This window comes from Athene noctua, chromosome 14, assembly GCF_965140245.1.
Source record: "Athene noctua chromosome 14, bAthNoc1.hap1.1, whole genome shotgun sequence".
Classification (NCBI taxonomy): Eukaryota; Metazoa; Chordata; class Aves; order Strigiformes; family Strigidae; genus Athene; species Athene noctua.
The window spans coordinates 18,255,932-18,268,970 of record NC_134050.1 but is presented as its reverse complement, the minus strand read 5'-3'; the positions used below and the strand labels follow the sequence as shown (position 1 = coordinate 18,268,970).

At 42.1% G+C, this 13,039-nt stretch overlaps 1 protein-coding gene across 17 annotated transcripts in view; it reads left to right on the top strand.

Annotated features, from left to right (window-relative positions):
• Nucleotides 1–13,039, top strand: part of BRSK2 (BR serine/threonine kinase 2) — a 317,659-nt gene that overhangs the window by 259,579 nt on the left and 45,041 nt on the right. For 11 of the 17 annotated variants that reach the window (XM_074918027.1, XM_074918018.1, XM_074918026.1 and 8 more), the window contains exons 10-13: nt 1,410–1,574; nt 2,296–2,393; nt 7,393–7,543; nt 11,388–11,453. In XM_074918027.1, coding sequence (XP_074774128.1) covers nt 1,410–1,574; nt 2,296–2,393; nt 7,393–7,543; nt 11,388–11,453 — 480 coding nt within the window. The remainder of the gene's footprint in view (nt 1–1,409; nt 1,575–2,295; nt 2,394–7,392; nt 7,544–11,387; nt 11,454–13,039) is intronic. The other 6 variants (XM_074918029.1, XM_074918020.1, XM_074918035.1 and 3 more) reach the window with 1 other exon arrangement.

Below are 13,039 nucleotides of genomic sequence, written 5' to 3'. Positions count from 1 at the left end.
TTTTGTACACGGGCTGAGACCTTGAGCTCATGTGTATGATCCTACCAGAGCTGCTTTCTAACCTACCAAAGAAAAATTAAGGACATTCAAATTGGAGCTCCTTTTTTCTGTGTAGACCCTTGGATGGCTCACATTTGAGCCCAGAGCATTTTAAGCTGTGTGAGTAAGTTCACAAGTTGTGTTCACCTTATTTCTGCCAGCGTCAAAAGGAAGACTCTCTTGCTCAAACACAGCCCCATAAACAACAAACGCTGACATCTGATGCCATTTAAATATTCCCGATTCCTGTTGCCCACCCTGGGAACCTGGACCCAACAGTCACACATTTGCATCATATAAAGAAAGGGGAGGACCTCACTCACAGAGTAGGAAAAGCTCAACATTGCACAAAACATCCATTGAGAAGTAGCGAAGGTTCATGGTAGACAGTTTCTCCAACCAAAATACCACTTTTGCCAAACCCACCTCTTTGGGTGGATCGAGTTTACATAAATTGCTTACTGCCTGCATAAACAAAATCAAAGGTAATTCAGGGTGCCTGCAACATGTATTTTGCAGTGGCTTTAGATACCTTGACACCTTGACCTGTTTCTTACAGTCAGGGCCTTTAATTGCAACGAATAATCAATATTTCCTGAGCCTAGTGAATAGGGTGAGATAATTATGCAGGAAGCCTATGTTAACTACTTTTAAAAGAGTAATATGCTCTACCACTAATGGTGTATTCTGAGGTCTGCCACTGACCTCAGGCATCACACCTGAGCCACAATTTTCAAATTTGCATGTCTGAAGAGAAGCAGAGATTGTCATATTTGGGCATGTAAATAAACAGCCTGGTTTCCTCCAAAACCCTTTAAAGTGTGTCAGGTGGGAGCCTGAACACTGAGGTCTCTTAATCACATTGGAAGCTTTAAAGAAAGAAACTGCTGCCATGCCAGTTGTAATCAGAATTGGTGAAAAACAGTGATGGTTTGTTCGCAGCTCCTTCTTTGAAAGAGTCATTCAGCTTGCACTTTTCAGCCTGGTAGCCTGAGGTCTGGCCTGCTGGTGAAACAGCACCTCTAAAGGCACGTAATTTTGTATAAATGTTTGGCATTAGGATGCTGAACAGCTGCTTAAATTATAGAGGGCACTGGTAAGTGAAGTTCCTACTGCCTCTCTGAGTGAACACAGACATTTCTCATTAAAGACCCAAATCCACAAGGTGTTGGCCACTCTTAACCTTCATGGAGGTTTCTTCTGAAAAGAGTATCTGTGTGGCTGGGAGCTCTGGTCTCTCAGTGGGAATTTAACAAGCTATTTCCATCTGTTGCTGCAGGCTGTGTTTCAGAGTGCAGGTTCATTTGTGACTCATGTTTCTTTTCTCTCCTTCTTTCCCTGCCCCCTTTCTCATCTTCTTTCCTCTGCAGAGGGGGTAAGAACGAGCCAGAACCAGAGCAACCAATCCCTCGAAAGGTGCAGATTCGTTCTCTCCCTTCCTTGGAGGATATTGATCCAGACGTGTTAGATAGCATGCACTCGTTAGGCTGCTTCCGTGACCGAAATAAACTCTTACAGGACTTGTTGTCGGAAGAGTAAGCACTTCCTCAGTCTTCATATCAGTTGGGTGTCCATGGGCTGGGATGCTTATAAACCTGGGGAGAGGTAGAGAGCGCTTTAACTCATGTCTCTTGATGTGAGGGACTGTAGCAACTTCTCACCCCCTGGCTGCTCCTTTGCTAGTGCGGTGCTGGGAGCAAGCACTGAGCCTTTCTTGCACCCTGTGTCAGAAGCTCACTCCCTGACAGCCGCGGAGGCATGGTGCTGGCTCTTCCCTTGCTGCCAGGCAAGGTCACCCCATGAAAAGCTGGGCCATGCAGTCCAGATGGGGAGGTATCATTGCTGTTATTTGTGTGGGATATGCCTGCTTGGCAAACTTTTCTTTATTTCAAGCTTACACCTGAGAGCTGGTGTATTCCCCGAGGTGTTAAGACACGTGGTGGAAAGAGCATTTAAAAGCTCAGGACCTGTCTTACTGCCACTCTTGGTTTGGACTTCCTTTGGACACGTTACCTCATCTGTCTTGTGCTTCTGTTCTGTGTGTGTAACATGGGAATTGTATTTCCTTTTCTCACTAGCTGCTTGTTGGAGACCGCAAGGTTCTCAAAAGTTTTGTGGGATGTGTATCTAGCTGGCAGGTACATGACCATTTCCAGCTTATTTAGAGTAACTGTAACTGTTTGATGAGAAGGGTTTATCTACATGTTGATGGTTTTTTCTCTTCAAATTTAAAGACTTTTTTTTTCTTATTTTCAGAGAAAACCAAGAGAAAATGATTTATTTTCTTCTGCTTGACCGGAAGGAGAGGTATCCTAGTCATGAAGATGAGGATCTTCCCCCTAGAAATGAAATAGGTACTACAGATATGACCTCTGTCACCACGAACCCATCTCAACTAGTTCCTCTTCACCTTTTTTTTTTTTTTTTTTTTTAATATATACCCAGTCCCTAGCATCACTGTTACCTTCCCACTGAAACAGTGTACAGCAGCGGTGAGAATCCTCAGCCTGAGGCAGGCAGGTCTGTTCTGTGGTTAAACTCGAAGGCTTCATTTTTCAGGACATGTCTGTCTCAGTGCAGAAACATCCGAGTTGGTCTTGAACCAGATCTTAAAAACTACCATGTGGACCCACAAGCTGGCTCTGTGTAAGCAGATGAGGTTTAGAAGTGGTACAGTCTAGCAGCAGAGTTTTATAATTACTAATCTACATGCAGTATTGTAGAAATGCTGCTTCTGGAATTGAGCTAGTAAGACTGTGTAGCATTGCATCGCTATGAAGTTATGCATGTACACATTCTCTTTTCTGTAGGTAAATATATACACTGTTGAAAGTATGAATAGTATCACTTAACTTGATAGTGCATACATCAAACTCCCATGTTTTTAGACTATCTTAGATTTTAAAAACTTAATATGCGGTAAGATCATATATCTTATAAAGCTCTTGTGACGCCACTTTATTCCTCAAGAATTACTCATTGGTATTTTAGGGTCCTGCTGATTGCCAAGGACTTCACTGATCTAGACAACAGGAAAAATGCTTCCTTAAGGAGCTAAGTCTTGCTGTGCAGAGTGACAAAAATTCAACTTATTAGTCACTTCTATCAGTGACCCGAAATAGCATTTTTACGTAGTACTGTTGTGATTTTCAGGTATTGTATTTAATCACTTTGAAGGCTAGAAGCAAAGTGTTCTTTATTTTCGCTAGAAAGCCTGGAATCTCTGAAGCTTACAGGGCAGTGGTATATTGAACTGTAAGTTTGTTAATACTCCATTGAATTACTCCCTTATCTAAGTTCCAGGCTCCAGGCCCTATAATTTTGCAAGGAAGTCTCTTCTATAGGTGAAGAGATGGAAATTCATAGTCAACACAGTAATTCTTAAATTCTCATTTGGATGGAGTTACAGAGAGCATGTTAGCAGAGATCCTGATGAAGATGGGTAAATGTGCCGACTGCAGGTCCTGTGGTCAAAAGCCCCTTGCTCAGTGCACTTTGTCATCCAACACTTTACTAATCAGCTTTTGACTCAGATTATCCTGCCATGTAAGGACACCATCATCTTGTTTTAGAAATGCTTTTGTCATAAGAAAAGAAGCAAGGTGACTCCAGAATCTTCATATCCAGCGTGTAAGTGAATACGTAGCTATGCCCTAAATACCTCATATATCTCTTTTCCACATGCTGAAGTATTTTCATGGTTTAAACTGAAATATTGTGCTCCACATTCATATTTTTTTGTACAAGAAGTGAAAATGTTCCCCAACAGAAAAACACTACTCTGAATGTGTCATTGTGCCTCATCGGCACATTTTAGACTCTTTGAGCATTATTCTTTGAGTGTTTTAGGTTGCATTTCCTCTTCCACAGGGGGTTTCCACCTCCTCTGTTCCCAGCAGTATCTCTGAGAACATGGGGCAAGGTTTAATTAAGAGCAGTCATGCTTCTGATGAATATCTCATCATTAGCTATTAGCAATGGCCTTGCACAAACGAAGAGCAGAGAAAAAGTAACAGATTTAATAATAGCATCTTGAAAAAAACACATTCATGAGAAGTGTGCGTTGCCCGAGCTCTTGTCCAAAAAAAAAAAAGTGCATCTCAGAGTATTTTGCTTTTTCCTCTTTCTTTGCATGTTAGGTCTCAGAAAGGATGGATGCAGGTAAAAGTATGGCCAGCTCAGACTAGCACTCTCTTCTGGTGTCCGTTTTGGCTGTTTCAGCTATATGAAGCTTTCTCATAGGGCCAGGGGAGGACCACCTTCACCATCTTTCAAGTCCAGCTCCATTTTCTTTATCTGAAAACAGAGAAATGAGAAACTTCTCAGCAAAATGAATAAATGTCAGCTAATGTCTCCTTGAGGAAAAGGCTTTTGTGGGGTGGAGTTTCTTAATAAACCAGATAACAGAGATTGAGCCAGAATAGCCATATAGGATATAGGTGCCTGATCCAAACTCAGAAGTCGAACCTTTATTTCCCACCTTCCCTTTATAACTGGGTCATTACCTATGTGATTCTTTCTTCCTCTGTAAAAATCCTTAGGAATGACTTCAGACTTCTCTGATGTGAAATAAAAAGAAAATACATCCTCAAAACTATCACAGATCTAGACTAGGACTTTTTTCCCCTCTGTGAAATATTTCCAGAGTCAAGAAGAGAAATGCAAACACTGGAGGTTTTCATATTTTTAATTCCTGTGCTTCTGCAAAATCTTCTACTGCTTTTATATGACACCACTTTAGTCTTTATGGCAGGATTGCTATGTATTTAACTATAGTATCTTTAGACTTGACAGTGAGGACGGACTCGGTGCCCTCTCATTTCTTACTCAGACCCTTTTAAAAAATATGTACTATACTTGCTACCCTCTGCCATGTATAGTGTAGCCAATTCTGAAGAGTATTCAAATACCGTTATCAGAAACTCAACCCCATTCATGCAAGTTTCTGGATGTACTTTCCATCAAACTTCAGTCAGTTGCTGTTGTTGAATTTATAGGTGTGTTTCACCACCTGCTATTTTTGCCTAGTCCCTCTCTTTGATATTTTAAAATCTTGAGCAGCAAGGACTGATATAAAAGAACCATTTAGCTTATTAGTAATAAATTTTGACTTTTTAATTGTGCTGTTGATTTCCTCATGGTCCATCTGCCTACTGTCCTTCTCTCAAGCTTTCTCTTTCTGATGGCTGTACAAAACACTGTTATTCAAGTCTTTAGCTAATTCCTCTTCAATCTTCTCTTTTAATGTTCACTGTATATTTGGCCTGTCACTTTTGTAAGTGTCACTCAGCTGAACTTCCATTTGCTGAAGTCTTGTGTTTTGAACATGCTTGGATCAAATTGCCTTTTAAAATATCTGTTCATAAAATGTTTTTCTTGCCTTTTTCCATCTTTCTTGTTTAGACTCCATTATTGACTAACTTTGATGCAGTCGGAGCTTAGTCATTAGCTGTGTTCTTCATCTTCCTTCTTTTTCCTTTCTTTTAAACTGCACTTCCACCTTCCTTTCTAATGTCTGATATCCCTCTGTAAAACTTGTATCAACTCTCTGTTGTTGATACCAGACATAATTACATTGTGGTTATGTGTGTTATTCAGCTCTAGTCACACTTCTGATAGCAGCAGTTGTCCTGTGGGATTAATCCTTTCTCGTTCTTTGAACTTGTTTGAAGAAGCAGGAGTTTGAAATGTCTAAACCTTAACCCAGCTTACTTTTGACCACTCACATGTGTGCAGCTGAAGTCACCCACTATAACTGCTTTATTAGGTTTATCTCCCTTTGTTTTTCCCTCAATTATATGCACTATATGTTTTTCTTAAAATACTTTTTTTTCCCCCTATTTTTCCTATTAGCATTTTCTACTATGTTTTTATTACTGAACATAGTTTGAAATGGAGTGAGAGAAAACTGCGCTTTTTTGTAATAAATTTTTGACAGGAACATTATTTCTATCAATACAGAGAATACTTGGGTTATACAGTAATGGGGTCAGTTGTTATCACTAGCCCTTTGGCATCTGAGCTGCCTTTGCTTGTGCTCATTGTTTCAAGAGTAAGCCCTGCCCTAAAGAGATCTTGTTCTGGAAACCATGGTGTGAGAGAGGAAAGAAACAAGCAAGTAGATGGGGGATGTGAGGAGGGCAGAATAATGAAAATAACACCATGATACTAGGCATAAGAGGTAAAATTGTCAAATGCTCTATTTCTGGTTTTACAAAGGAGTCCTGGCAGAGGAAGAAGCCTTAGGGGCTGGGCACTGTGAGCTTCTTTCTACCTGCAGGGGTGAAGGATACCTTTTTTTGCAGGTGGTCACTCTGCTAAAATTAAAAATGTGTCTATAAATAGGGAAGGGAAGGGAAGGGAAGTAGCTCAACCAAAGAAAATAAAATCCTTCTTTTTTTTTTTTTTCCCTGCCTTCCTCTTTTTTACTGTTTTGATGCCATGAGAGATGTTAGTAATAAAACATACCAGCAAGTCTGCATTTGGTTCCCTGCCTCACCATGGAGGTGTGTATGGTTTGGCAAGTCACCTTCTGCAATGCAGTTTGGTATCAAAGACTTTCCAGAGCAATTTAGGTGCTCCTCAGAACCTCAGCAAATGTTTGTCAGCACCTTTAGGAATGAATTGCTTTTAAATATCTCATTCTTATACCTCAGTTTTCATTCTGCAAAGTGAAAGTAGCACTTCAATACCTCATAGAAATATTACACAATAAAAAGTATAAAGCACTTCAGTTACTATTGCAGTAAAAGCTGTATGATGACCTCTGAGATAAATTTCAGTAGCTCTCATTGGAGATTCATCTCAGGTAGACAAGTATGTTTAATTTGTAATGCTGAAGGAGGAGAAATATAAAGCAGTGGGGAAAATCTGAACTCTGATCTTAAAGATGCAAAAAAAGGGTATGTTTCAGGGGAGAGTGCAGAGGGTACTTATGTCCCTGTGTCACATTTAATCTAGCTAGCAGGGACATCGAAGGCAACCTGAGCACATATACAGGATCCCTAGATGGCTTATACTCTGGCTAACAGCTTGTGTTATAGCCCATGCTGTCATCTTGTTATTACTGTTATCAGCTTTGTAAGGTAATTTCTGCAAGCTATGCTACAGTTGTACCTTTATTTTGCAATGCTCATACATTCAGGGCACAGTAGCGGTGCTCTTTCTCTCTGTAGATGGATTGCAACTTATGTTTGCAAATTTGGAAGAAGGAAGAGACTGCCAATGTTGTTCTCCATCACAAAGATCTCTGTAGGGGAGGTGTGAGAGTGAGGTTGTTGAGAGAGGATTTAAGCAACCTGTGCGAGGTAAGTCGCAGCCGAATTCAGCTGACAGCGTTTTCTTTTCATAAAGATCCCCCCAGGAAGCGTGTGGACTCCCCAATGCTCAACAGGCATGGGAAGAGGCGGCCAGAAAGGAAGTCGATGGAGGTTCTCAGTGTGACAGACGGCGGCTCCCCAGTCCCTGCTCGCAGAGCTATTGAAATGGCACAACATGGACAGAGGTGGGTCTCTCCTTCACCCAGGAGTCCTGCCTGTCTGGGTATGCTACCCCCTTTTGTGTTATACATACAAAGGAGCTGTGGAGCTTTTCTATTCACACAAGCATTCATTACAACTTCCAGGCACATTTGCAACGTGATCTGGCAGCCAGCAGCGCTTACGCACGCACCACCAGAAGTCCTGCCAGGGGCTTAAGGGTTCTGTTCGCTTGCAGCTATTGCTCAGGAAACCACCACGTCCTCTGGGCGAGATTCATCTCACCTCTTTTTAATTGTTGAGAACATAGGCATTCAGTCTAAGCTTGTGATACAGGCTGTCGCTCTAGGCAATGGGGACAGACCAGGGCATTGGAAGGTCTCAGATACATATGTCCTCTGTTCCAACAATCTTAGGCAAAATAATTTACCCTCTGGTTGTTCCTCTCTGTCTCCATAGCCTACAACAGAAATCTAGATGACTCTCTTGGATTAGGTGCCTAGCTTTTTGGCACCCAAAGTTAAATGAGGTGAACCCCACCCTCCATGTTATCAGAAGAGCTTGAATCTGGAAAGCCCTGTCCAGGCATCTGTAGATGCCTCTAAAATGTGTTGTCAGAACCAGCATGCATCTGACCCACATAAATTACCACATGCGTGTAAAGTGATGGAATATGTATAATTTTGCCTCTTTTCTATCAAAGAAAGTGTCAGTCTTGTGGAGAAACAGCAGGGGAAAACGGTGTCTTCTTAAGGCAGGTTCAGGGAGAGTAAGTGAACTGTGGAAGTTCACTTATATGAACCATGGAAGTTGCTTCCTCGGTCCCTATGACTAGCCTAAGGGAAGCACCCGCATTTGGATTCACACTTGCATAAATCAATCAAAATAAAAAAAAATTCACATGTGTGTATGATGATGGTGCTGTAACTTCTGTTACAGCTTTATGACATGATTTTTTTGTTCAGCTGTTAAGATCTGCTCAAAAACAGCCTGCTGTGCCCAGAAACTCCCTTTGCTGACTGAGAACTGGGTGAAGAACATGAAATGATTTCATGTTCAGAGGCCTCTAGAATTGCTGGAAAGTTTTGCTGGCAACTGTTACGGTTCTATCTACAGTGAGGAAAAGTGGTGATTTCCAGAATCTGCTAGGACTTGTTTCAGACTGGATATATGGCTTTGAGATACACTGCCATAAAGATTTTTCATTGTAGTGTAGTCTGGAAACCTGTCTTGAGTATGTGGTTTGCTTTGGTGTGAGGTCTGGGTGAAGGAAGTGTTCAGGACAGGGTGTGCTCAGTGTTCCTCACAGGCCTCCAAGTGACAAGGATGAACACAGCACAGACAAACAGTTGCTCACTCCTTGCTCAGCTTGCAGGGTTTAATCTGGTACTGGTAGATACATGGGCCATGAACTTCCCAGAGACAGACAGAGGCAAATCACTTCCCCGGCCCCAAGGCTGCTGTGAGCCTGCAGCTGTTTACAGTTAGTGTCCAACTGCGTGGAACAAACAGGAGGTGTTAGGCTGATCCCAGAGTTTTCTGAGAGCTGAAACCTTTTCTTCCAGCTCTCAGCTTTGACTTTGGATTCAAAAGTCTGAAGAGGCAAAGCTGTATCTTGCTACCCAAAATATTCCTTTTTGCGTTTAGAAGTCTCACTCAATTCTGCACATGAGGAAACAGTTGAAGTCAAAAGGTTCAGAGCAGGGACATCCAGGTGACATGTCAGTAAAGAAAGGTTTCAGCTTAAGGAGGAAGCAAAACCTGCCAGGCACAAGAGAGACACAGGGCAATGCATACCACAACTCAGGGCTGGACATAAAGGTGTGATTAAGGGTGGAGAAAGGGATGCAATAACACCATGATTGATGGTGATGGGCTAGGTAGTGTTTGTTTTGGAAGGGGTTAAAGGGAAGATGTTATTTTACTCTATGTGTGAGCTTCCATAATTCATACCATCCACATCCACAGATGACAACGGCACGTTTTTGTGTTGCTGGCAGCACAGTCGTTTATAACGTGAACTGGCTTCATTAACGAACACCACTGCATGGGAATTGTCTGGGGACGATGCATTGCTGATGGGGCACCATCTGTCAGAACAGTCAGTAACAAAATGACAAGTGCCTTCCACCAAGAGTGGGGGATTTTTAATGGCTAGTTGCATATTATATTCCATGAAATGACCCACCAACAATGGATTTTACAGCAGTAGGGCTTAGATCCCAGAGGTGGATGCTTTTTTCAGAATGACATTTTTTGGTCTTAACAGATGACTATTCAGTGCTTTTATCCTACAATACTAGGAAGACAAGGAGGCGGACTATGGAAACAGGTCTCCTGTTTAGACACAGATGAGTTGTGTAAACATCCAGAGACACTGAGCCATTGCTTCTTTCTTGAGCTGGCAGAGATACTTTTCTAACCAGTGGGCAGAACACACCCATGTGTCTTGTGATTTAGTCCTATTGTCCTCTCTCCCAGTAGTAAACAGATGTTTGCTTGCATAAAGGGGATTTATGTTACAACCTCTGGTTTATGTGTCTGTGTGATGAACTGTGCTTTTGGTAACCATGTGGGGACCCTACAAGTGTCTGGTCTTGGCTTGTTTAAGGGCACATCTTTCCATGGAGATCTGAAACTTGGCAGCCTTCAGCCCTACAGGCTGAGAAAGTATTAAGTGAAAAGCATAGTCCTTCCGTGACTTAGTTTTGGATAATGGAGGAGGGGAACTCAGCACCAAGGCTGCTTGTTGGGTTTACAGACTCCTTGAAATGCTTGTGCTGCCCTCTCCAGCTGTTCTCCATTGGGTCTTTGTGTATGGCAAAGTTAGTATGCACAAACACCAGCTACCCTAAACCTGGTGACTAAGTTTTTGTTAATTCTTGGTTTTCCCTGCTAGTTGTCAACTAAACGGGTTCATAATTACGTCTTAATTCCTTCTGTTGTTGTGGTATCCACACCTCTCAGACTATCTGGTATTTCGTTGAAATGTCAAAAGAAAAGAGGTGGGTTCTGAGCTTAGTTTAACACCAGCTAATTTGTCCCTTGTGCCAAAATCACACAGACTAGGAAGGATTCCATGGGAGCTAGAATCCCTCAGGGATGTGCCAGAAATTTCAGCAGCTCTGCTGTGAGAGTCCACAAACTGTTCTAAAATGGGCTTCATTAACTATTCATTTTCTTCTGGTTATTGAAGTGGATAGCTTGCGTGAAAGATCAGCTAACATTAGGAAGCAGTGTTCTGTGAAACAGTGAAGCATATTACCAGTGAAATATATTACAGAGAGCTGCCCCTTTAGCAAAGCATAGGGAATTTTGCTTCTAAGCTTCAGGGATTCAGACCCAAGATGATAAAGAAGGAAATTTCTCTGTACACTGAGTGTAGAGAAGAGAGTTGGGAGTAAGTGGTAATGGACTCTACAAATCAGAATACAAAATGGATTACTGTTCCTCTAAGAGGCTCTATGGTCCGATTTAACCTTTTCCCAGATTGTGCTTAGTGTTGAGGTCTTCTAGAAAAGTCTGAGTAATGAGCGCTTTGCAATTTGTGCCTTCAGGCATGTTCTGTTTTCCCTGGACAATATGACAAAGTAGATGGTACCTGGGTTTTCAATTGGATAAAGGAGAGCAGAGTTTACAAATATGTATGGGGGAAGTCGTCTTAGACCTCAGAGGTCAGGGGGAGATAATGAACTTCAGCACTGTGTAGGCTTGAGCCATAGTTGGAAGGTAAAAGAAAGGTTTTTCGGAGCATTGCTTAAAAAGGGGAGGATGGGTTGGGGGGCTGGGTGTCCAGCATTGCTTCAGGTGACTCTCTTTTATAAATGTCCACACTAGTAACTCTGTTTTCTCGCTTTGTTCCTGCCATAGTAAAACAATGTTCAGTAAAAGCCTGGATATCTCTGAAGCCAATCCCAAATTCAACAAAGAAGAAAGGTATAAACACTGACAATATGTTCCTCTCCTCTACCTCACTGCTGAGACCTTAAAGATGCAGTACTTACCTTCTCCGTGTGGGGACATAGCTGTTCTCTCTTTAGAGAGAAACAAAGAGGGTGGGATATTTACAGCCCCACACTACATATATTTTTGTACAGTACCGTTCATTTGAGGCTATCCCCAATGCAGCCTGTGACTGTACCAATGTTTTCCCCACTAAAATTTCATCCTACTGCTACTTCTCATCCAGTTCTGCCATGAGTGAGGATGCCCAGGGTAGAAGATGTATTTGCTAAGACTGCTTTAGGAAGGACTGGAATACAGAACACTAGGAAAGCCCAGAGTGCTCCACTCCCAGCACTAGAAATAGTAGCACAACTCAGTCAGTGACAACAGTGGTAGGAAATTTTAGAAATCCTGTCTAACAGAGCAAAATATTAAGTGCCTGTAGGTAAACGACAAACTCCTTAAGACTACCCTGGCTGCACCGGGGAACACAAGGAAAAGATGTTCCAAGATAGAGTTTTGGAGGATGATTCCAATCTAGCAGTTCCAGTGACAGATGGTGAAGAGTAACACAAAGGGTAACTCCCAACTGCGAACAGAGGCACAATGGAAGACACTCAGGCCACTGGACTGAGGGAGTTTCAGTGGACTCATGCGGGTTCATGAACAAAAAAAAACAGGTTAGACTTTTGAGAAGGTTTTTAGTGGACATGGTCCTAAAATTTTGGTCTCAGAGGAAGAGAATTTTTCTCTTAATGTTAAAAGCTGGCATCCCAGTGGATAATTCTTCATCAAAATGCAATCCTTGTGCATTTTGGACAAACACTTAGCTTATCCAAAGGTTAAGTGTGTTTCATATGAATCAAAAAGGGGGAAGCAGTGGGTTCCTTAAAGGAACCTATGGACTTAGCAAACCATTCTTCCTTCCATTTCCCCTTTTAATAGAAAGTTCCTATTTAAAGATAAACATGGCCTTTAAGCCTCAGGAGACTTGTAGGATGTGTGAGGGACAGCCCCCGTTTTGGCCTTTTGCAGGCTGAGGCAGTCCTTTGTGGGCAGTGCTTCAAGTCTTGAACCTGCCACCATGAAGAGCATCATGCATCTGCAGGAGAGATTGTGCCTCATGTGGTGTGTAAAGCACCCTCTTTGAGATGCCAAGATAGGAACAGGCATTGGACCCGAACTGTTAGAAACCTTTTGAGTTTCACAGCCATGAAGAAGTAGTGGTTATACAGTCTTTAGTGGCTGGGCTTTCCTGGACTGTTACAATAGACACGGACATTCCTGTTCCTTTCTCTGATTTCCCCTGTATGTAAGTTCTGTTCCTGAACATGTGGCACTTGCATTAAAAGTTACTCTGAAACTACTCCAAAGATGAGCTTTTCCACAGTAATTAAAAGTCAGGTCCAGTAAGAGAAGTGCAGAAATTTTATCTGTGACAGAAGGGTCTTTCAGCAGATGTTCCCATTTGTTGTCCCTCTGTCCTCCTCTAGCAGCTGCTACAGCTGTGTTAGCAACAGAGGAAATGACCCTTCAGTAACTGCTGGGGGAATTTCCCACATACACACGGGCATTTC